Here is a 25,268-nt window from a genome sequence, read left to right on the forward strand (position 1 = left end):
TGCATAGATATTAACCATAACAACTTTTTGTCTATAAAGTAAACCAGTAATTAACAGAAATCTACCACTCGGGTCTGAAATTGTTTCATAGTGAACAAATGAAATCGAGGAATCTATAAACATAGAGACTCCTTCCACCTTAGCCTGTGAATTGGAGTGAAACTGTTATTCTTTCCAAAACCTTAAAAAATGCTGATTATTCTCCTTCCTTACATGAGTTTCCTAGGCAAAGATAATCTGAGCATTCAGTCTATGAAAAACATTAAAAATCTTCTTCCATTTAATCGAATGATTCAAACCATTCATATTCTATAAAACAAAGTTAATAATATTATCCATTGTACTTGAATAAACAATATGGTGTATAAAGGGTTAACCTTACTGCATAGGAAACTCATGAATCAGGAAAAGGGAAAAAAGTTTAAAGAGGAACTGCAAGTTATATTAAGTCATATTTGTAGTCTCAGATCAGACCAGATGGAAATCTAAACTAAAAATAGCCCCACCCTCACGCACAAAAGCCTAAAAAGTGGCCAATAGACAGTCAGAAAGCTATCTAGACACTTCCCTACTCCCATCTCTCTTGTAGGCAAGTCTCCAAAATTGAAAAGAATTCAAAACACCACCCGCAGTCAAAACTTTGAGAAGAGAATGCCATAAAAAACACCAAACAAATGTTTAAAAAAACAGCTGTTTGCAAAACATTTTGAAAGGCAAGGTCTTGGAAAGTGAAACAGAATACAATCTTATTAATATTTCAAGAAAAAAAATCAATCAACAAATCAGATTCTTAATTATTTTCAAAAACAAACAATTGAAAATAAAATAATAAAGGGAGGAAAAAAAGGAACTTTAACATAAAAGCATGATAAATATCCATACTTCAATACAAAGTACGAGCATTATCAAACCAAGGGCAAAATTCTTCAAACTTTAAAAGTCCAAATCTATGAACTGGTTATTAACTTATAAAACAAATGAATACAGACATGAAAAACAGTAAATTTATTAGACGGCTGAGATCAAACATTGATCCTCAAGGAATTGATGAGCTTCGTCCGTGGATTTAAACCACTTACGTGATTTATCAGGCAGAACAACCCTTAAGCGAGCTGGAAATAGCAGCAACACACATCAAAGTTGCTGGTGAACGCAGCAGGCCAGGCAGCATCTCTAGGAAGAGGTACAGTCGACGTTTCAGGCCAAGACCCTTCGTCAGGACTAACTGAAGGAAGAGTGAGTAAGAGATTTGAAAGTGGGAGGGGGAGGGGGAGATCCAAAATGATAGGAGAAGACAGGAGGGGGAGGGATGGAGCCAAGAGCTGGACAGGTGATTGGCAAAAGGGGATACAAGAGGATCATGGGACAGGAGGTCCGGGAAGAAAGACAAGGGGGTCGGGAACCCAGAGGATGGGCAAGAGGTATATTCAGAGGGACAGAGGGAGAAAAAGGAGAGAGAGAGAAAGAATGTGTGCATAAAAATAAATAACAGATGGGGTACGAGGGGGAGGTGGGGCATTGGCGGAAGTTAGAGAAGTCGATGTTCATGCCATCAGGTTGGAGGCTACCCAGATGGAATATAAGGTGTTGTTCCTCCAACCTGAGTGTGGCTTCATCTTTACAGAAGAGGAGGCCGTGGATAGACATGTCAGAATGGGAATGGGACGTGGAATTAAAATGTGTGCCCACTGGGAGATCCTGCTGTCTCTGGTGGACAGAGCGTAGGTGTTCAGCAAAGCGGTCTCCCAGTCTGCGTCGGGTCTCGCCAATATATAGAAGGCCACATTGGGAGCACCGGACGCAGTATATCACCCCAGCCAACTCACAGGAGAAGTGTCACTTCACCTGGAAGGACTGTTTGGTGATAAGGGAGGAAGTGTAAGGGCATGTGTAGCACTTGTTCCACTTACAAGGATAAGTGCCAGGAGGGAGATCAGTGGGGAGGGATGGGGGGGACAAATGGACAAGGGAATCGCGTAGGGAGCGATCCCTGTGGAAAGCAGAGGAGGGGGGAGGGAAAGATGTGCTTAGTGGTAGGATCCTGTTGGAGGTGGCGGAAGTTATGGAGAATAATATGTTGGACCCGGAGGCTGGTGGGGTGGTAGGTGAGGACCAGGGGAACCCTATTCCTAGTGGGATGGCGGGAGGATGGAGTGAGAGCAGATGTACGTGAAATGGGGGAGATGCGTTTGAGAGCAGAGTTGATAGTGGAGGGAGGGAAGCCCCTTTCTTTAAAAAAGGAGGACATCTCCCTCATCCTAGAATGAAAAGCCTCATCTTGAGAGCAGATGTGGCGGAGACGGAGGAATTGCGAGAAGGGGATGGCATTTTGCAAGAGACAGGGTGAGAAGAGGAATAGTCCAGATAGCTGTGAGAGTCAGTAGGCTTATAGTAGACATCAGTGGATAAGCTGTCTCCAGAGACAGAGACAGAAAGATCTAGAAAGTGGAGGGAGGTGTTGGAAATGGACCAGGTAAACTTGAGGGCAGGGTGAAAGTTGGAGGAAAATCTCCCGATGTGGCCTTCTGTATATTGGCGAGACCCGACGCAGACTGGGAGACCGCTTTGCTGAACACCTACGCTCTGTCCGCCAGAGAAAACAGGATCTCCCAGTGGCCACACATTTTAATTCCACATCCCATTCCCATTCTGACATGTCTATCCACGGCCTCCTCTACTGTAAAGATGAAGCCACACTCAGGTTGGAGGAACAACACCTTATATTCCGTCTGGGTAGCCTCCAACCTGATGGCATGAACATCGACTTCTCTAACTTACGCTAATGCCCCACCTCCCCCTCGTACCCCATCTGTTATTTATTTTTATACACACATTCTTTCTCTCACTCTCCTTTTTCTCCCTCTGTCCCTCTGAATATACCCCTTGCCCATCCTCTGGGTTCTCCCCCCTTGTCTTTCTTCCCGGACCTCCTGTCCCATGATCCTCTCGTATCCCTTTTGCCAATCACCTGTCCAGCTCTTGGCTCCATCCCTCCCCCTCTTGTCTTCTCCTATCATTTTGGATCTCCCCCTTCCCCTTTCAATTCTCTTACTAACTCTTCCTTCAGTTAGTCCTGACGAAGGGTCTCGGCCTGAAACGTCGACTGTACCTCTTCCTAGAGATGCTGCATGGCCTGCTGTGTTCACCAGCAACTTTGATGTGTGTTGCTTGAATTTCCAGCATCTGCAGAATTCCTGTTGTTTGGAGATAGCAGAGCTGGTTGGAACTTTCTTTGATAGAGCTCGGACATCACTGGTTTAAAAAGTGATCTTTCTCACATTACCTCAGGACTGTAATCTTCAACCAAACGAAACGTGAGGTCTCCATGTTCAATTATCCCTTTCCAATGGGCAATTCGAATTAAATGCTCCTTGCTATGCAGATAGAGGAATCGGAGTATGACATGTTGAGGTTTCAGTTCTTTAGAAGGTCTTGCTCTTAAAGCCCGGCGGGCGTGATCAAGTATAGGGGAAGTAGAAAAAAAAGCTCCAGAGCCGAACACGTCCATTAAAAATTGAGAAAAAAATTTAGTAAGGTCACCACTCTCAACGTCTTCACGGAGTCCTATTATAGTGGTCGAAGTTAATTTCTTTTCCAACAAATCTAGCTTGCGGTCTCTCTGTCTACCAGCTTCATCAAGTTCAGGAGTTTGCCGTTGTTGTTTTTCACACTCCTGATTAAGTGATCATAGTCTCTTTTCGATCTCCTTTAATAATACTTCCAAATTAGAAAATCTTGTAAGGAATTTATCATCCAGGAGCTTCGACATAGCCTCCAAAGTGAGTTGAGACTTAGGCTGTTGAGAGTCACCTTCTTTCCTTCCATTTCCATTACCAGCTTCCTTGCCTTCAGCTAATGCCTTTTTCCCTCTGGTACTCATTTCCAGCGATTAAGAATCAAAGTTCAAGCATATAAAAGTGTTATAAACACTTTAATATAGATAGTAGAAAGGTGGTAAAAAGATTGAAAAATGAATGGAGCAAAGCCAAAATGCGACTTACTCCATCTAATGTCTCAAGAGACTCCTCTTAACATACTTACCATTCGTTGTAATTCACAGACACCATCTTGTCCCAAAAAACCCAAGTGATTGTTTGTACAAATCATTAGATACTGTTATCACAGCGGTAAATAAAATCAAGTGCCACACTCTCAATTCTCGACTATTTCAAGTTTTATATTGAGAATGATGAACAGTTTGAATGCTTGCTGTTGCACACAGAAGTCAGATGGCTCTCAAAAACTACCTGAGATGCTTTTTGAAACTGATTAACATTCTATAAAATCTCTAATGTTTTATTCAGTAATCAACTCAAGGATACAGTGGATTCTAGTTAATTTGAATCTTTAAAGACTGTTTATTTGAGAAAACTCTTAAAGAACAAAATTAATTGAGAAAATAGGACTTCCATCGTAAATTTTAGGACTATGCTACTTAATTGGGGGAGGAGACTGCTGATGAACAGTTTCTAACCAGCCTCAGGCACATGCACTTGTGTGGCCATTAGCCATGACACTGTGCTTCGAGTAAGCAGTTTTTAAATAGCGTCAGCTGTGTGTGCTTGTGTTCAAAAAAAGCAGTGATTTTTGTCGCTGATAGTTGGAGAGAAATAAACAGTAATACAATTCAGAACTGCATTGCTCACTGTGGTTTCAAGCAGTGAGGCTATTGTAAATAAGTTGTGGGAATACTATGTGTTGATGCTGGAAGTGTGGTGACACTTTCTGGCTGCCCCCAGCACATCTCAAACATCAACAATAAACACAGCAAAACAACACATTTCACTGTTTGTTTCAATTTCTCCATGTATATGTGACAATAAAGATAATTGTTAAGTGATGCACTGGATCACATGTGTATCCAATGCGTGGATACACATGCGATGATTATAAAAGCATTAGGAGGAATTAGAGTTGATTTAATTGACAGATAGGAGATAAACCTGCACTCATACACATTGTACATCATGAAATTCCTTTTCTTCACAAACATCCACAAAAACAGGGGAGTGCCCCAAAGAATGAATGACAGTTAAATGTTAGAACCTTAACCTCCCCAGCCCCCACCATGCTCAAACAATAGCAAGGCAACGACTCACCCCTACCAGCAAAAACGCATCAGCACCCTCCACCAAGCACTTAAGCGTGCAGCAAGCACCAATAAAGAAACAGACTTGCATTACCCCAATGACTACCCATTCACCTGGTAATTTGACATACCACAGGCTCTCTGTCTTCCCCCTAATAAAGGAAAAAGAGGTGACCCTGTTTCACAGCAAGAGGGAGGCATAACAAACAACTCACTGACTTACGATGTTAAAGTCTGTTATGTCGCTCTTTCTGAGCACTGCGCCCAGAGAATCAGCCCCATAAAGGCACAGCTCTCCAGACACAAGCCACGGCAGCTAACTCGGTGCTCCCAATGTTCCGTGTTCTCCCGTGACACCTCAGTCAGGGGCACCGGCCTAGAATCAGCACGTCTCTAGAGCCACCAAAGTCTGGCACCCTGAAGGGGTGCTAGTCTTCCAGGCTGTATTCTTGGGACATCAAAAAGCGGCCGGTTGTGAGGCCCTGAGAGTAGGTCCCATTCCTGCAAAGAACCAAATTCAAAGTGTAACTTCAGGTCAGAACCTTGAAAAGGAAAAAGAGAGCTATGAGAGATAGAAATAGAGCTGTTTTTGAAGATGCAAGCAAAGTAGTCGCTGTTTAGCACCATCTTGACTTTGCTCCACCCCTCTGATTCTACTATTCACCTGCATGCTTGGGGAAATTAACAGTAGCTAATTAACCTACATATCTTCAAGGTGTGGGAGGACACCAGAGTGCCCAGAGAATATCTGCATAGTCACAAACTATACTACAAGGGTGGTGGGATCGAAGCCAGGTCTCTGCCGCTGTGAGTCTGCGGCTCCAGCAGCTGTGCCACTGTGTCTTTACTTATCCCAGTAACTGTTTTAGTTGCAGACACAACTCAAATCTAGTGAAAGGGTTGCAGACTGCATCTGATCAAAGTGAAGGAATGCAACGTAATGTGCAGACTTTCATTTAACACTGCAGCAATTCCCAGAGAATCTATACAAAAGTTAAAGCTTGGGGGATGTTCATAACCATACTCGGACTTCAGCATTTTCATGCTGCTTCTGCACATTTCTCAGCCTGATGCCTGAAGGCACCATTTCCAGGTTACGATTCCAAGTGTGGAAGCATTTCTTTAGACTTTCAATCAAGGCACATTTTCCATGAGTGAATTTAACAGTGGTTGCAGTCTAACCCATGGTCCCATTGAATCCTCATTACTATAATTCATTACAGGTCCTTTTCATGAAAATCTGAATTAAAATCTAGGATTAATAATCCAGGAGCATGCTTTTAATTTCCAACAAACCAATGAGGGAATTTGTATTCAATTATTTGAAATAAATTTGGACTCAATAGCAGTGACCGTGAAAGGACTAGATTTTGGCTTAAGACAAAACTATCCATTTCACTGAGGAAATAAAGTGGTGCTTTCCTATTCTGGCCTTGCTGTAACTCGCATAGCATCCAAAATTTGGTTGACTCTGAACTGGATTAGGAATTGGGTGTGGCCAACAAAAATCATCTTTGCTCAGATCATAAGCAGAATTTTCCATAAGGAAAAAGTCAACCTAAGTAGGGTCTCTGAATTGTTATGCTTCACAGAAGAAGCAATGCCCTGTTTTGTGTTTAACATTGATGATGGATCTGAAATTGATTAATCCTGCCCTCCTGACGAAGAGTCTTGGCCTGAAACATTGACTGTTCGTTTCCATGGATGCTGCCCGACCTTCTGAGTTCATCCAGCGTGTTGTGCATGTGAGTTTGTAAATCTGGTGGGAGCAAAGCGTGTTGGGAATGTTAAGGATGGAGCGCTGCAGGAGGGGTGTGAGGCAGGTGGCAGAGAAGGAGTGCCAGGGCGGGTGGGGTGGGTGTGGCATGGATATAGAGTCATCCATCCCTGTTTTCCAATTAAGTCCTCTAAGGATAAATATCTTAAACAAATAATATCAGAGAAATAAATTATACAATTCCTCATAAAGGTGTAAAACTGGATTAGAAAATAATCTAATGATGAAATACAGGCATATTTTTGAAGTATAATTTGTGCCCCTTCTGTATATATTGCCTTCCTTCAATAGCCAATTAGAAATAAGGGGAACAAAAGTAAAAATATTTCTGAAATGTGTTCTCCTTGTCAAATGTGCTGCCTCACAGGCTGAGTTGCTTTGAGCAGGATCCTGCTAATTTGAATCTGCTAAGTGTTGCCATTAGGGTATTGGCCTATGCACAGAAGGGATATCATTGTAGAAAACATATTAAATGCCTATCTCTGTTAGACTGATCAGTAACTGTTCTATTCTCATTGTGGAAAATATGGAAAAGATTGGAGATTGGGATATTTTTAAGATGTGGAAAATGACTGAAATGGGGGTTTATTATTACAGTCCATATTAGAAGTAAGAAAAGCACTCAGCATAGTGACAGCTAGTTGGAACTGTTGTCTCACATTTCCAGTGATCCCAGTTCAATCCTGAACTCTGGCACTGATTCTGTGGATTTTTGCCAGGTGCACTGGTGTCCCCCTACATCTGAAAGATGTGCTTGTTGGTAGGTAAGTTGGCTGCTAAAAAGTTCTCCAAATATGATAGACACTGAACGAGTTGATGGGAATGCAGGGAGCAAGATTACCTGGACAATTACTGGGGGAATGGTGCTGCTTGGTGAACTGGCAGAGACCTGATGAGCTGAAATGGCCTAGTTTTATGTTGCAAGGCAATAGAAAATAATGGAATATGAAATAATAATAGAATCGAATTGATGCTTTTACTTCAGATTGCTGGAATGCTGATCCTCACTCTCGTCCATTGTTTCCCTGCATCTTGGAGAAGCTCACTGCCATTGAGGAATCTGGCTACTTTGAAATGCCTCAGGATTCATTCCACTCGCTGCAGGAAGAATGGAAGCTGGAGATACAGGAAATGTTTGAGGAACTTAGAGAAAAGGAGAAGGTAAGACATTTAATGGGATTCTTTAACTACTTCCCCTTGCTCCTGTTTTTTTCATTCTCCCCCCTTCCTGTGTGAAACAGGAGCAGGTGCTGGACACGTGACCCTTGAGCAACACAAAATGTGCTAGAGGAACTCAACAGGTCAGGCAGCATCTATAGTGTGAAATAGACAGTCGACATTTCGGTTGAGACCCTTCATCGAACTTTCCCTCCATAGTTGCTGCCTGACCTGCTGAGTTTCTCCAGTGCTGTGTGTGTTGCTGCAGTCTTTTGTTTCTTAATGTGATCCTTGAACCTGCTGTAATCCTCAGGAAGATTATGGCTGAATCTCCTTTCTAGTCTATTTCCCGTACAACTCACCCATTTGCTCTCCAAATTTCTTGGTCTAACTTGCCTATTTCTTTGTGATGGGTCCACCTCAAAAAGCTATTTGAATGTCAATACTTGCCAACGTTTCATAAAATAAATTGTTTTCCACACTTCCTACTGAAGCAGATGATGTTATGCTTCCAGGCATTAGATTTTGTCTACCATCTTCTTACCTAAACCCATGTCCATACTTTAGTAACTTGTGTGTGCACCCCATTTACTTCCTTATGTGGCACTGCATTGTAAGTAAACTTAAATATGTAAGACATGGCTCCCCTATCTGGGTCATGGAGACTCAAAGCACAGAAACAGGCCCCTTACCCTCCGAGTTCTATGCCCATCAAAAGGCACTCGTGTACATGATTCCCATTTTATTCTCCCCACATTTGCATTAATTCCTCTCCCCCTCCCCACTGGATTCATTTCTCACCCACATGCTGTGGGGAATATAATCGACTTGCAGACCTGCACGCTTTTGGTCACTATCTTAAGAATCTGCGTTCACCAGGAACTGCGCAGCTGGGAGGAGGAGCTGTCTCGGGCAGCCTTGCAGCAGAAGAATCAAGAGGAGCTGCTGCGGCGCCGGGAGCAGGAGCTGGCCGAGCGGGAGATTGACATTCTGGAGCGGGAGCTCAATATCATCTTCCACCAGCTGCACCAGGAGAAACCCAAGGTGAAGAAACGGAAGGGCAACTTCAAAAAGAGCAGACTCAAACTCAAGGATGGCAACCGGATCAGCCTTCCCTCTGGTGGGTATCACTGTCAGAGTATCTTCCTTCTACCCCAGCGAGCAGTGGGTACACCACATGCTCATTACATTGGACCGCTAATAAGCCCGTGCTTTAAATGGTAGGGAATCAATCTTGCTTTCCTATCGCTCTCCCCAACCCTTGTGCCCGCCAACAGGACTTCTCATCCACGGCTTCCCCCTGCCTCCCTGTTCCCTGCCTCCATACCTCTCTCCCTCCCCACGTTTCTCCGAAGCTGTTTCTGAATTCTTTTGAAATTTTGTGCAGATTTCCAGCATAAAATCACCGTGCAGGCTTCTCCCACTCTGGACAAGAGGAAGAGTCTGATCAGCAGCAGCTTGAGCCCCCCTGCAAGCCCCACCATCATCCCACGACTCAGGGCATTTCACTGTGAGTATTATTTCATACACAGGTTGAGCGTTGCTTCCAGATTGTTCACATATTATTTTAAAGAGAGTAATAAACCAACTGTTGTTTGACACTCAGCAGAATTCCTCAGACCATTGGCCACCTGTTGCTCTCAGCATGTAATTTTTATACAATACATGAAAATCAAACTGGTATAGGAAAACACACATAGCATTACTGAAAGTCCTGATGAAGGGTCTTGACTCGAAATGTCGACTGTACCTCTTCCTATAGATGCTGCCTGGCCTGCTGCGTTCACCAGCAACTTTTGTATGTGTTGCTTGAAATTCCACATCTGCAGATTTCCTCGTGTTTGGGTTTTCCTCTCTTGCTTTTTGCTAACTACCTCCTCACCTGTGCCAGCAGTTTACACAGTTGTTGAAAGTAAAACAAGATAGTAGCCCTCACAGAACCAAGATCGCAGTGAAATTCTTCTCTGCTATCAAATTATGTTCTTTGACATTTGCCTTTTGTAGGTCACTGTTAACTCTGTCAGTTGCAATTAATACTTGAATCACCATAAGTCCACTAATGTCGAGGTTTATTATCAAGCTAATGTAGAGTTTTATAACCAAGCTAAGTGAGCTATCTCACTTTGTTGTGGAACCTCAAGTTACTTGCCCTCAAGTAGGGCTCTAATCACCAGAAACTTCCCATAGCTTCTGCCTGTTAATAACAAACAACCACATTCCAAAAGGGGGCATTTATGATTGCTTGTAAAGAGAGATTGGTTCTTGGGAGGTGGCTGGAGAGATTGCAACAGGCTTAGATTCATAGTTCCCATTTTGGGCACCAGATGGCAGTATTTATAACCCATTCAACGCAATAAGAACCATCCGCTCTGGTTTTGCACTGTGGCAGCAATCTTTCAGCTGTCATTGAAGGTCACATTGGCACAGAGATCTGCATCAAACACATTGGTACAGGCTGATCTTACCTTTGTGTTTGTCTGTTGTGGGGGGGGGGGCAGGGTGAGTTGGAGGGGGGAGGCCGGCAATGAAAACTGAAACAAATTGTTGAATTCAGTCCAACACTGGCAGATTTAGTGTTATTTAGTGTTACTCCCTCCCGTCCTATCTGAGTGCTTGTGTGCAAACACATATCTGCACTGGATCTAATTTTTGTTCATCGTCAGATTAATCAATACTTGACTTGCTGTACGTACCTTCGTATGTACCGGCTACATAGGAAAATGCATGGAGGATGTTACCGCAATTAATCACTACGCTACCAGGGCAAACCAGAAACCGTGTCTGACTGACGAGATTCGTATACTGTTTGGGGATTTGAAAGCTGGCTTCAGATCAGGGGATAAGACAACTCTAAAGTCAGCAAGATCTGCGCTTTTCCATCCCATCAAGAAGGCAAAGCAAGAGTACTCACAGAAAATTCATAGACACCTTTGTGACAACAGGGACACAGAGCGTATATGGCAAGGTTTACAAATAATAACAAATTGGAAGTCCATCCCGTGTGTCAACAACAGTGATGCCTCCCTTCTTGACAGGCTGAATGTCTTCTATGCACGAATGGACGTGATGTGACATCGAGAAAAGCCCCTGCTGCCCCCTGTGGAACAAGCACCCTGTCTGGCCGCATTCGAGGTGAGGAGCATCTTGGCCAGGGTAAACCCATGCAGTGCTGCAGAACCAGGCAACGTACCTGGTCAGGTGCTGAGGGTTTGTGCGGCACAGCTTAAAAGAGCTCTTAACGGACATCTTTAACATCTCTTTGAAACGTTCCACCATTCCTGCAAGTTTCAAGGCAGCCACCATCATTCTGTTCCCTACAACAGTGATGGTAACTGGCCTAAACTATTACTTCCTAAGGACACTGACCTCAACAATCATGAAGTGCTTTGAGTGGCAGGTTATCGATCAGATAAAATCCCACCTTGCAGCTACATTGGACCCTTCACAGTTTGACTACCACTTAAACTGGTGCATTGAAGATGCCATAGCCTTGGCCATCCATTCTGTCCTGTCCCACTTTGAAAATGATGCCTCACACACCAGGATGCTGTTCATTGACTTCAGCTCAGCACTTAACACTGTCATCCTTCAAAGACTGGTGGGTGAACTGTCCTCATTACGACTCAACACCCCTCTCTGTAGCTGGATCTCGGATTTTAGTCCGAGCTGGCAACAGCATCTCAAGTTCCATCACATTGAGCACTAGTGCCCGCCCCCCCCCCCCCCCCCCAGTGCTGGGTGATCAGCCACTGCTGTTTATGCAGCTGAATCACAACTACACTGCCAGATCCAGTTCAACCGCATTATCAAGTTCACTGATGATACCACACTGGCCTCATCAACAGCAATGATGTGTCAGTATATAGGGAGAAAGTTGAGAGGCTTGTCAAATGGTGTGAGTACAATAAGTCTCAACATGGACAAGGCAAAAGAGATGATTGTGGACTTCAGGAAGGCACAGTGTGACCACTCTCCATTGCACATCGATGGCTCTGCTGTGGAGAGAATATCTTGGTGCGCTCATACCAGGCAATCTAACCTGGACTCACAACACCTCCTCACTAGTCAAGAAGGCATAGCTGCATTTACACTTTCTGAGGAGACTGAAGCTTGTAGGCTCCCTGCCCCCCATTCTAACAAGCTACACAAACGCCATCAAGAGTGTCTTGTCTGGCTGCATGATTGTGTGGTGTAGAAGCTGCAAGGCATTAGATCGCAAAACCCTACAGAGGATAATTAAAAACCGCCGAGAGGATCACCATGGTCTGTCCTCTCATTGTGACATTTACTGGGATCATTGTTATACAAAGGGCCTGAAGCATTGTTGAGGACATCCCACAATCTCTTTGACCCTCTACTGTCAGGAAGGAGGTACAGGAGCTTCAGAACCAGGACTGCCAGGCTGAGTAACAACTTCTTCCCCCAGGCAGTGAGACTAATTAATACCCTTGAAACCGCTGAGGCCTCATCACTAGAACAGTGAGCTGTTTACTTGTTATTGCACTGTTTACTGTTTACCTGTGCAGCGCACTAAATGCATTTTGGATTATATTTTATGAACTCATTTGTGGTAATATTTTATGTGCTATGTGTGTATATTTTGTGGGTGTACCATGGTTCAGAGGAACATAGTTTCGTTTGATTGTATATATGTAATGGTGTCGAGGTCCTCATCGACGTCGACGATAGACGAACACATATATGTACAGTCAGTCGATAATAAACTTGGAACTTGAACTTGCAGGAGGATGCTCCTGGATGACTGGATGGTTGTAATGATATAAGTAATTTAAATACAGTGGGACATTTCAGAACAGTACATTTTGGCCCAATTAACTGGCTGCCCCAATTAGCATGAAGTTTCATTGAAGTAGTTATAAAACACAAGAAAACACAAGCTACAGTTTAACTGAGTAACAAAGTATGCATTTAACTAAAATACAGAACAAATCAGAACATTATCAGTACCACTACAGTATTATAAAACTGTGTATTTGTTCCTAATTGTTATCAATGGAGGAATTCATCCAGTGTGCCTGTACATTGTTGCATTCTTTTGACTGATTGTAAATGAACAAAAGTGAGTGCAGACACCCATTGTAGATAATGGACTGCCTTCATACAATGCTTTCGATGATTACATCCTCCAAATCTTCATTTTCTTTGTGACATTCAAGATAATTGTTAATACCTTCAAATCCTTCATAGTTCCTAACTTGTTGAAATAGGAAATCGTTTCATTTTCTCTCCCGGCTGTTCCTTGCATCTCAAAGCCTGAATGCTTGAAACCACATTAAACAAAACAGTTCTGAATTGTCTTAATGCTTATTTCTCACCAATTATCAGTGATAAGAATCACGTCTTTTAGAACTCATGGCATGAAACTGATGCTCTTTAAAAACTGCTCAGTGTAGTGTCTTAACGGGCATGCATCTGACTCTAGTTAGAAATTGTTCAGCAGAAGTCTCCTACCCCAATTAAGCAGCATGACATTTCCACGAAATTAAGAGAATCCCAGCTATTTTCTCAGTTAGTTTTTTGTTCTTTACGAGTTGTCCCAAATAGGGTCATTGTCAGAGTGTGCCAGTGATAGAGTGTGAAGGCTTTGGCTTAACAGGCTTCAGCGTGAACAGGGGAAGGCACAGTTAAGAAGAGGCAAACCTTTTGCTTTGTTGGTATAGAGTAGTTAGGGGGAATCCTTCTCCTGTCAGATGTGGGAATTCAGGATACCTGACCGTTTCCCTGACAACTACATCTGCGGGAAGTGCACCCAACTTCAGCGCCAGACTGACCGGGTCAAGGAGTTGTAGCTGGAGTTGGATGTACTCAAGATCATCAGGGAGCTGAAGATATTATAGATGAGACTTTTGAAGAGGTGGCCACACCCAGAGTACAGGGTTCGGACAGTGGATGGGAGACTACCAGGAGAGGCAAAGGGATTAGGAAATCAGTGCAAGGTTCCCCTGTGACCATTCCCCTCAGCAACTGGTACTGCTGGAAGGGATGGCCCATCTGATCATTGTAGCAGCTGCCAGGCTGGTGGCACTGTGGCTGGCTCTGAGCCTCGACAGGGAAGGGTAAAGCAGTACGGTAATTATAAGGGACTCGATGGTTAGGATGACAGAAAGGAGATTCTGTGGCCGCAAACGAGGGATCAGGATGGTGTGTTGCCTCCCAGGTGCTAAGAGTCCAAGATGTATCGGAGCAGCTGCAGGATATTCCATAGGGGAAGGGGGAACAGCCAGAGTTCATGATGCATATTGGCATCAGTGACATAGACAGAGAAGGGGAAGAGGTCCTATGCAGTGAATTTATAGACTTAGAAAAGAGGCTGAAGAGAAGGACCTCCAAGGTTGTCATCTCTGGATTACACCCTGTGCCAGGGGCTAGTGTAGGTAGGAGTGGGGTGATGGCATGGATGAATGAGTGGCTGCAGAGGTGGTGCAGGGGGAAGGGTTTCAAGTTCTTGGATCAGTGCCAGGATGGAGATAAGTGGGGAGGTCTTGAATGGTAGTGAGGGAGGTGAGTAGGGGCAGGTGTAGCAATTGTTCCACTTGTAAGGATCTCCCTCCTGGCACTAACCCTTGAAAATGAAACAAGTGCTACACCTGCCCCTACACCTCTTCCCTCACTGCTGTTCAGGGCCCCAAATAAGCCTTCCATGTGAGGTGACACTTCACCTGTGAGTCTGCTGGGGTCATCTACTGTATCCAGTGCTGCCTGTGTGGCCTCCTGTGTATCGGTGAGACACGACATAGATTGAGATTCTGCTTCGCCGAGCACCTACGTTCCAACTGCCAGAAAAAGTGGGATCTTCTAGTGGCCACCCATTTTAATTCCACTTCCCATTCCCATTCTGACATGTCAATCCATGGCCTCCTCTACTGTTTTGATGGGGCCTCACGGGTTGGAGGAGCAACACCGTGTATTCCGTCTGGATAGCCTCCAACCTGGTGACGTGAACTTCGATTTCGCTAACTTCTGGTAATACCCCCCTCCCTTCACCCCTACACCCTCCCTCTCGTGATCCTCCCCTGTTTCTTTCCTCCATGGCCTCTGTCCTCTCCTATTAGGTTCCCCCTTCTCCAGCCCTGTATCTCTTTCGCCAATCAATTTCCTAGCTCTTTACTTCACCCTTCCCCCTTTCCTGGTTTCACCTATCACCTTGTGGCTCTTCCTCCCCTCCACCCACTTTCTTACTCTGACTCCTCAGCTTTTTTTACTTCAGTCCTGATGAAGGGTTTCGGCCTGAAACATCGACTGTACTCTTTTCCGTAGATGCTACCTGGCCTGCTGAGTTCCTCCAGCAATTTGTGTGTGTTGAATGGAAAATACTGGTTCAAATTGTTAGGAATTGTAAAAAAGGAAAAATTAATAAAATTTCCACTAAATAATCATATTTACTGATGTTTTAGAAGGCATATTCTACAAATTTATTCATTTTCTAAAATATGAGAGCTAACTATTATAATTTGTGTAATTAGATTTTCATATACAATGCAATGTGTCTGTTTGGCATCATTGATTAAAGAATAGAAAATTGAATCAGTGTTTATTAGTCCTGATATGTTCCTGTACTGATAATCTATGGGACTGGGAGTTGTGAAATCCAGTCACTTCCTTATGGTTAAATAGATTGTTGACTGTCATCATTAGAGTCTGCATAAGAAGCTCAGCCATGTGAGTGAGAGCCCAGAGGGTTATAGAGGGTAGGGAAGAGTGGGTCACCAGACATTGGGGCTTTGATACATAATAGATTGATTCCAAGCTATATGTAGTTAGCTCTAGTAGATTGAAACCTTGCTAGGCAAAGTGAATAAAAATTCAACATGTTGAATAACCTTAAATTATTTTGCCAGTGACTGATATGAAACTACTGGGATAAACGGCCATCTTTTTAACCTCTTCATAGTAACACCAGGTGAAAGCAATAAGACCTGGGGCCGCAGTTCAATGTTTCAACGAGAGGAGTGTGATGAAGATGAGAAAAAGGGGCATAAAAAGAAAGGTTGGACCTGGGGCCCCAGCTCTTTGTACCAGAAGGACCTTGGTGGTGTGGAAGAAAGGTAAGAGAAGAACCTTTAATTTCTATTGCTGTCGCTGCACAAGAATCTTTCTTTTTAATGTGTTGTCATAAAGGTCATGTATTTTCAGATTTAAAAAATGATTCGTGATGGATAATCCTATGAAGTTAATGGTACCCTGCATCTGTGGGTCACAGATAGACTATGTGTCCCTAGCCTAGCGCATGCTCTCTCCATTGGTGTTCTTTTTTTAAATCTTACTTTGTTTGTTTTGTTCTTTCCATGTAGCCTGAGGTAGAAAAACCCTAAAAGGCTAGGGGAAGAGGTGTGGCTGAGCCTGATTTTGAGGGAATCCTCTTAGCTCCCAGAAATCATGGTGCAATTTAATGTGTTGACATCTTTGAGTACAACCTGCTTCAGTTGCTTGACACATTGCTGTGTGGTTTCCACACGGATCTCCTTTACAAAGTTCCACAACCAGGAATCTTTGGATCCTTGCCAATGTTTAGACCACGTGCCTGCACAGTTGTCACAAGCATCAAACCTGTCTTCTTCAGGTAAAATACTGATTTATTTTCACTGGAAATGTTTTCCTACATTTTTTTTTTGGGATGTCACTATGTGTTGATCATGTAAGATTAAGTGCTTGTTTCATTAATTATTTATGAGTACATAATAATATTAATCTAACTACCACAACATCAATAACTCTCTTGCAAATAACTCCCATTGTCAGAGTTGTTAGAGCTAATAACCAATATCTTTCAATTTTGCCACACATTATCAAGTTCAAGTTTATTGTCATTTAACCGTGTGCATGTATACAGTTAAGTGAAGCATTGTTCCTGCGAAGCATAGTACATACTGACATACACACCATGTTACTCTCTAATCAGCTGATCTGTGTTTGAGTGTCATGTTCCAGCTGCTCTATTTAGTTTTGTCTGTACTAACTTGCACATCTACTCTTATGACTTGTATGTCTGCACTCCCGGATCCCATTATTCCTGTTCCTGTATTTACTATTCATACGGAATGTGACCTCTTTTTATTCTGGCAACAATACACCACTTCAAACTCAACCTGAAGTGAATTATTTATAAACCACAATTGCCTTCCTCAAGCACATCAGTGGTGTGAATTCTGTTGCATGCTTTGTGTGTCACATTGCATTCCTGTATTGTTCACACACTTTAGACTAGACTGAAATAACCTCTTAAGTCTGCCTCACAGGATGAACACCCATTCCCTGGAACTGTAAGCAAGATAGTATTTATGGAACAACTTCCAAATATCTACAGGACATGTCATTGATAAGTTCCTGTTACTCTACTAGCCTGCATATTTGCTCCAGTACTGCTAATTGTCTGAGATCCTCCACATCAATCTTAATAAGACCATAAGACATAGGAGAAGAATTAGGCCATTCAGTCCATCTCGTCAGCTCTGATTGCATTTGCCTTCCTTACCACCAATTCAACTTGCAAGTTAACTTTTAGGAAATCCCGCATGAGCACTCCCAGGTCCCTCTGCACCTCTCTGAATTCTCTACTTGTTTAGAAAATCATTTACACCTTAATTTCTTCTACCAAAGTGAATGATCGTACACTTCCCTACTCTTTCATGTATTCCATCTACCAACTCTTTGCCTATCTGCAAATATGTCTAAATCCTTCTGTAGACTTCCTGCTTCCTGAATACCACCTGCCCTTCCAGCTATCTTTGTATCTTCCGTAAACTTGGCCACAAAGCCATCAATTCCACCATCCATATCATTGACATATAACGTGAAAAGTGGCAGTTTCAACATCAATCCCTGTGGAACACCACTAGTTACCGGCAGCCAATCAGAAAAAGCCCCCTTTATTCCCACTCTCTGCCTCCTGCCAGTTAGCCAATCTTCAGTTCATACTAGTATATTTCCTATAGTAATATGAGCTCTTGTTAAACAGCCTCATGTGTGGCACCTTGTCATGGGCTGTATAAAAATCCAAGTAAATAACATGCACTGACTCTCCTTTGTGTCTCCTGCCTGTTATTTCCTCAAAGAATTCCAGCAGATTTGTCAGCGTAGATTTTCCCTTAATGAAACCATGCTGACTATGGCCTATTTAATTATGTGCCTCCATGTCCGTCGAAACCTCATCCTCAATAGTGGACACCAACATCTTGCCAACCACTGAAGTCAGGCTAACTTGCCTATAATTATAATTATTACCTGTCTTTTGCCTCCCTCTCTTCTTAATTAGCATTTGCAATTTCAGTCCTCTGGAACCATTCCAGAATCTAGTGATTAATGAGATTACTTTTCCTTTTACTTTTAAAAAGAAGCATCAAAACTGGGGATAAAATCATATTTGAATAAATTATAAGATATTGTTTCCTCAATTTTAAAGTAAAAGATGTTAGTCAAGAAACTAAGCAGATGAAATATACTTTTGCTGATTGCACAGGCAATCTCTTTACAAGGCTTTCTTGCAAAGAGAAAATTCTCCTTTATCAACTAACTGCAGGTTTTTGCTCTAGCTGGCATAAACCAAAATGCCCAATTCTAAATAGTACATTTTGTTATAACAAAGTTGAATAGAGTAGAAAACAGAATGGGAATTTTAGACAGAGATTTAGGAATCCTTAGTTATTTCTATAAATTTATTGGAAAATTACAATTCAAGTCAGCAGACTACAATCATCCCAAGCAGTCATTTGTTGGTGAGGCAGTGCAAGATTTAAAAAAAAGCTTGGGGCCTTTTAGAAATTTTCACCAGGCTGCAATCATAATGATCTCGTAGGCCCTCAGCAGCAAGCAATAAAAAGAAGCAAGGTGTAAGTGGAGTGGCCATTGTGAGAGTGAGTGGTCAGGCTTTTGCTCAATAGGCTTAGGAGCGAACATATGCAGGCTAGAACTTGAGTTTGACAAGTATAGGCAGGCTAGTATTTAAGGCAGTGGAATGCTCCTCTTGTAAGATGCGGAGTTGCAGGGTACATAACAGTCTGCCCGATGACTTCATTTGCAGGAAGTGCATCCAATTTCAGTTCCCGACTTACAAGGTCAAGAAACTGGAGCTGGGGCTGGATGTACTCGGGACCAGCTGAGAGGCTGTAAATCTCAGACAAAAATTTTGCTGAAGTGGTCACACTCAGAGTACAGGTTTCAGGTAGGAGATGGGTGACCACTAGGAGAAGTAAGGGAAGTAAGCAGTCAGTACAGGGTTCCCTGTGGCCATTCCCCTCAACAACAAGTAGACCCCTTTGGATACTGCAGGGAGGGGGGTGCAGATGACCTATCGGGGCACAACAGCAGGACCCAGGCCAGTGGTGGTGTAGCTGGAAGAGTAAAGTGAGGAAGAGCGATCGTGACAGGGGACTCAATAATTAGGGGGTCAGACAAGAGTTCTGTGGCTGTGAAAGAGTCGCTAGTGTTGTGTGCTGCCTCCTAGGTGCTAGGGTTCAGGATATCTCAGAGCAACTGCAGAAGATTCTCAAGAGGGAGGGTGAGCGGTCATGGTGTACATTGGACCTAGGGAAGAAGTTAGAAAGGGGGAAGAAAGAGGTCCTTCATAGTGAGAAGAGGGAGTTAGGAAAGAGACTGAAGAGAAGGACCTCGAAGGTAGTAATTTCTGGATTTCTCAGGGCAGGGAATTGGATGAATGAGTGGCTGAGGAATTGGTCTGGGGGTGGGGGAGGGGGATCAGAGTTTCAGGTTCTTGAATAATTGGACCCTTTTCTGGGGTAGGAATGACCTGTACAAGAGAGAGATGGGTTGCATCTGAACTGGAGGGGAGCTGGGAGGTTTGCTAGTGCTATTCAGGAAGATTTAAACTAATTTGGCAGGGGGATGAGAATTGGAGCACTGGGTCAGAAAGTGGAGGGATGGACAGGAAGGTAGATGTCAGGGCCAGTAAAAACAGGCAGGTCCAAAGTTTAAAGTGTGTGTATTTTAATGCTTGGAGTATTATGGGTAAAGGTGATGAACTTTGAGCATGGATCAGTACCTGGAACTATGATACCGTAGCCATTACAGAGACTTGGCTGAGAGAGACAAAGAGAGACAGGAATGGGTGCTTAATGTCCCAGGAATTTAGATGGTTTAGAAAAGATAGAGAGGGAGGTAAAAGAGGTGGTGGAGTTGCACTACTTATCAGGGACAATATCACAGTGGCACTCAGAGGGAACATAATGGAGGGCTTATCCATTGAATCTATATGGGTAGAAAATTATTAAGGATAAGATTTATGAGCATTTGGAAAACCATTGCATAATTAGGGAGAGCCAACATGTCTTTGTGTGGGGCAAGTTGTGACTTACCAAGCTGATCGATGAGGTGACAAGGGTGATTGGTGAAGGCAGAGCTGTGGATGTTGTTTACATGGATTTTAGTGGTGTGTTTGAGAAGGTCTTTCATGGGAGGCTCATCCAGAATGCATGGGATTCATGGTTGGTTGGCTGTTTGGATTCAGAACTGGCTTGCGCATAGAAGACAGAGGTAGTGGTTGAGGGGACCTATTCCAGCTGGAGGTCTGTGATTAGTGGTATTCTGCAGGGATCAGTGCTGGGACCTCTGCTGTTTGTGATGTATGTAATTGACCTGGATGACAATGTAGGTGGGTAATAAGTTTGTGAATGATTCCAAGATTGGTGGTGTTGTGGTTAGCAATGAAGTCTGGCAAAGAATACAATGAGATGTAGATCAGTTTTTGATACAGGCGGAAATACAGAAGATGGAGTTTAACCCAGCCAATGTGAAGTGTTGCACCTTGGTCGGCTATATGTGAAGAAACAGTATACTGTCAAGGTTAGAGTGAGTCTGTCCTGAGCCTTGTGGCGTGAAGCGACTGAGAGTACGAGACATCCCCCCATATAGGACACCAGTCTATTGCGAGCTTAACCCCCAGCATTTGCCGGTACCCATTTTCATCTGGATGGACCGGAGCAGTGTGTGGTTACGTGCCTTGCTCAAAGACATAACATGCTGCCTCAGCCGAGACTCGAACCCACAACCTTCAGATCGTGAACCCAATGCCCTAACCACTTGGCCACACGCCACACTACTCTCAAGGGCAAGACCCTTAACAGTGTTGATGAGTAGAGGAATCCTGGAGTCAAAGTTCATAGCTCCTTGAAAGGGGCTACACGGGTCGATAGGGTGATTAAGAAGGCATAGGGCATGCTTGCCTTTATTAGCCAAGGCATTGAGTTCAATAGTCAGGAAGTTATGTTAGGCTGCATCTGGAGTATTGCATACAGTTCTGGTCACCCCATTATAGGAAAGGTGTCAAGGCTTTGGAGAGAGTCCAGGAGAGGTTTACCAAGATACTGCCTGGATTAGTGGGCATGTACTATAATGAGAGGTTGGATAAACTAGTGTTGTTTTCGCTGGAGTGGCGGATGCTGAGCAGAGATCTGATTGAGGTTTATAAGAGTAAGAGATGCATAGACAGGACAGACAAGATTGTGTGTGTGTGTGTGTGTGTATATATATAAGCTGAGGGGGGATAATTTTAAAGGAGTTGTGAGGGTCATAGTTTTTACGGGTCATAGTTTTTACGCACTGAGAGGTGGGTGTCTGGAATGCACTGCCTGGGAGAGGCAGAAACATTAGAGACTTTAAGAAGATGTTTAGATACACACATGAATGTGAAAAACATGGAAGATTATGGACAGTTTGTGGGCAGAAATTAGTTTATTTAGCCATTGATTGCTAACTTAATTGTTTTGATACAACATTGTGGGCTGAAGGGCCTGTTTCTGTTCTATGTTGTATGTAAATATTTATTTTACAAAACAGAGTTGTGTAAAATATAAAGACTTTCATAATTGCCTTTTCCTAATATACAACTCTTAAGAAGCATAATCTATTGAAGTATATTGAAAAATATGAAAGGAAATATTAGTTATAGTTTTTTGCAAGCCACAGAGCAGGCGGTGAGATTTTATCATGATTGGTTCAATATTACTTGCAATTTAATTTTGAATGGGTGAGGGTAGAAAATAGGTGCATATGACACATACCGTGTTGTTGATTATTCTAATAATGTATGTACATTATAGCTTTTCTTTATTTTCCACAGCCCCTATAAATAAACACAGACTTTTCATCTTAGTGCAAAAAGATCTTAAATCAATTTTCATTTCTCTTCACTCACCATACAAAATCATAATGAATGCCTTTTTTTCTGAGTGGACTAAAATATTTCCAAGTCATCTCCATTTAGTTGAAGGTGAAATGCTTTTGCTGCATGGATTTGTAGTAAGAAAATGGTAAAAATCATATCCATCATTTTTGTTTTCAGAGGAAATTAATTTTTCTCCCACTGGGTGAGATGAATTAAGTTTTGAGGCTGTTCTGTGATTTTTCAGGATAATTAATTGGAATCTAAAATTACATAATTTGGCACATCATGAGCTGTGACTCAGTGCATTGACTCGTCTCTGGAAACACAGTCACTGAGCACCAAGAATCTTGAGAGATTGGTGTGTACTTGAGATGAGAGCACAGAAAACTAGCTGATACTCCAGCATTGCACTGTTGGAGTTATTATCATTTTGATAAGATGCTAAGCAGACCCCATCTGTTCTGTAGTTGAATTCGTTGGTGCTCTGGTTTATATTAATCCCACGGTCAATATAGCTAACATATATTACTTTGTTGTTGTCCTTTCACAGTTTTTGAGGACTTGCAGTGCTCAAGTTGGCCACTGCGTTTCCTCTATGATAACTGTAATTACACCTGAAAGGTACTTCAGTGGTTGTAAAGTGCTGATATCCAGAGATTGTGATAAGCCACATCGAAACTTATTTTTATAAAAAAATGGTTATAAAAAACTGCTAAAAGGCTAGACTGTTAATAATTACCATGAACGTTCACCAATATGGAGATTTTACTTTGGGAGCTTGATTCCATGCCAAGAACAGATGGTACAAAATGATTTGAAAAGAAAAGTAGTGTAACCTTTGATCAGAAACCCCATGCTAATCCCACCAAGCACCCCCACAGATACTATATGAAATGGGTACTGCCTCGTCTTGGACAGAATTGCTACAGATATTTTTAACGCCAATTATTCAAAGGTCTGAGTCAAAAGCAATGATTTGAGTTAGAAAATGGCTATGTAAAATGAAAATTACCATCTTTTAAGAATTGAGTGTGTTGGACAGTGTAGGCTTGTTATATGTGATTGCATGTTTTGCAGAAAACTGGAGATATAATTGAGATACTGAAGTATGCTTATGAATTCATGTGCAAATTGACTTATGTGTAGGTACAGAATGTAACTAAGTAAATTGATGAAAAAGGCAATCAAAAATAAAAATGATTTAGTGATTGAGACTCACCTCTAACTTTAAGTAATCCTTCTCTATAGATCTAGAACATGACTGGAAGTTGTTAGTTTAAAGCAAGGGCTCCCAATGATTTTTTTGCCATGTGCCCCTACCATTAACTGAGAGGTACATGGACCCTAGTATGGGAACCCCAGGTTTGGAGCTTATAGTATGTATTTCATTTTATATGTTAAACGTTCTAATGCTGAAACCCTTTTTTATTCCTTGAAAGACATCTGTTCTCTTCTAGGAAACAGGATTTGCATTTATATGGCATGTTCCACAAAATTTGACAAGGACAAAATGCTTTTAATTTGTGCACTGCCTGCTCCTACAAACAGTCAGATAGTTAAAGCTCAATAATGCTTTTTAATGGTATTAATTGAAGGATACATATTGACTAGGATACCAACACTCTTTGTCAGAATCGTGTTGACAGATCTATTATGTGTGCAGAATGGACTTTTGACGGGTCAGCACTCTCGCAGTACTACCTTGGAGAGGTCAGCTCAGGTTGTTATTCCAACCCAACCCTTTGAACTTGCAATATATTGACTAGGGTAAGAGGTTCATTCATTGGGCGATGGACCATTGTCAAATCCTATCATTTCTGTCTCCATCCAAGTATTCGAAATAATCACATATCAGCCGCTGATTCTCTAAATCAACCATCAATAGCTTGAGGTTCTGCTTGGGGAAATGGTCTAGAACTTGCAGTGCGTGCCAATAATAGGCAAGCTAGAAAACATCATAGGTAAGAGTGTTGCCTATAAGCATTGGTGTTGAAATGTGTTCCAAGGGATTAATAAAGTTCCTGGAGGAAAATTAAACAAATGGTTAACTATCGAAATGGGAGACTTGTGCAAAGAATTAACAAGATTAGCTGATAGGAAATCTGGCCAAGATGATCAATGATGCCAAGAGATAATTTGAAGTTCTTATGAGCAATGATTTAGAAATCCTTTTATAAAATTGTGTGGAGATGTACTTTGGATTTAACTGAATTTGTGCTTGTACTTCAGGTAATTTGTTTCTGGAATGATTGTTGTGACGTTTGGCAGTCACCTTTTGTGTTGATGAGTTTACTCAGCAAATGTTCACATTTTAGATTGGCATCAGTGAGAACATACCAAATGAAAGCAGATTATACTTCCTTCCAGGGCTGATCTGATTTTGTTTTGCTTGTATTCAATCTCAGCTTTCTACTTGCTCCCCGCATCCTATTACACCCCTCTGGTTCAAGATTTCCTCTGCATCAGCCTCAAATGTATTCAATGGCTTCGATTCCACATCTCCTCTGGGTATAGAATTCATAGGTTCACATGTTAAATAATGCCTACTGGATGCCCCTTATTCCAAATACATATTCCCTAGATCCAGGATCCTTCATGTGAGGAAAATTCTTTCAAAATCTACTCTGTCAAGCTCCCTCATCTTGCATGTTTCTATAAGATCACCTCAACCCATTCAATCTCGCCTCATAGTTCATTTCCTTTAGACCAGGAGTCAGTCCACTGTACCTTCTTCAAACTGCTTCCTGTCCAAGTATATCACTTATTAAATAATGGGGCCCATCATTTTCTCTCTAGCTGAGAAAGAGTATGAATATAAATAAGCATCAGATTGAAAGTGATATTTTGGATGATTTTATATGGTGCTGGGCATTGGACATCTTATTTAAAGAAGCGAACTGGAGTGGATTACAATAGCAGTGACTCTTGCTGATAATTTTCTATAATGATAACCAACATTTGATTGCAATGATGAACTGGATTTAGTTTGTCTTTGCTCAAGAGGCATCAGGATGCAATAAATTCAGGCTGGTATCCTTGACTCTTTGTTGCTGGTCTTGGCTGCACTACTATACAAATGCCAAGTGGAGCCAAAGAAAAGAGGACAT

The 25,268-nt window shown here is 42.4% G+C and overlaps 1 protein-coding gene across 1 annotated transcript in view; it reads left to right on the forward strand.

Moving 5' to 3' along the window:
• map3k9 (mitogen-activated protein kinase kinase kinase 9) overlaps nucleotides 1-25,268 on the forward strand; it is a 184,929-nt gene that overhangs the window by 134,916 nt on the left and 24,745 nt on the right. The window contains 4 exon segments of the mRNA XM_072251022.1: nucleotides 7,852-8,027; nucleotides 8,904-9,144; nucleotides 9,412-9,534; nucleotides 15,937-16,090. Of these exon segments, the coding sequence (XP_072107123.1) occupies nucleotides 7,852-8,027; nucleotides 8,904-9,144; nucleotides 9,412-9,534; nucleotides 15,937-16,090 (694 nt within the window).

The sequence above is a fragment of the Mobula birostris genome, chromosome 1 (genome assembly GCF_030028105.1).
Source record: "Mobula birostris isolate sMobBir1 chromosome 1, sMobBir1.hap1, whole genome shotgun sequence".
Lineage (NCBI taxonomy): Eukaryota > Metazoa > Chordata > Chondrichthyes > Myliobatiformes > Myliobatidae > Mobula > Mobula birostris.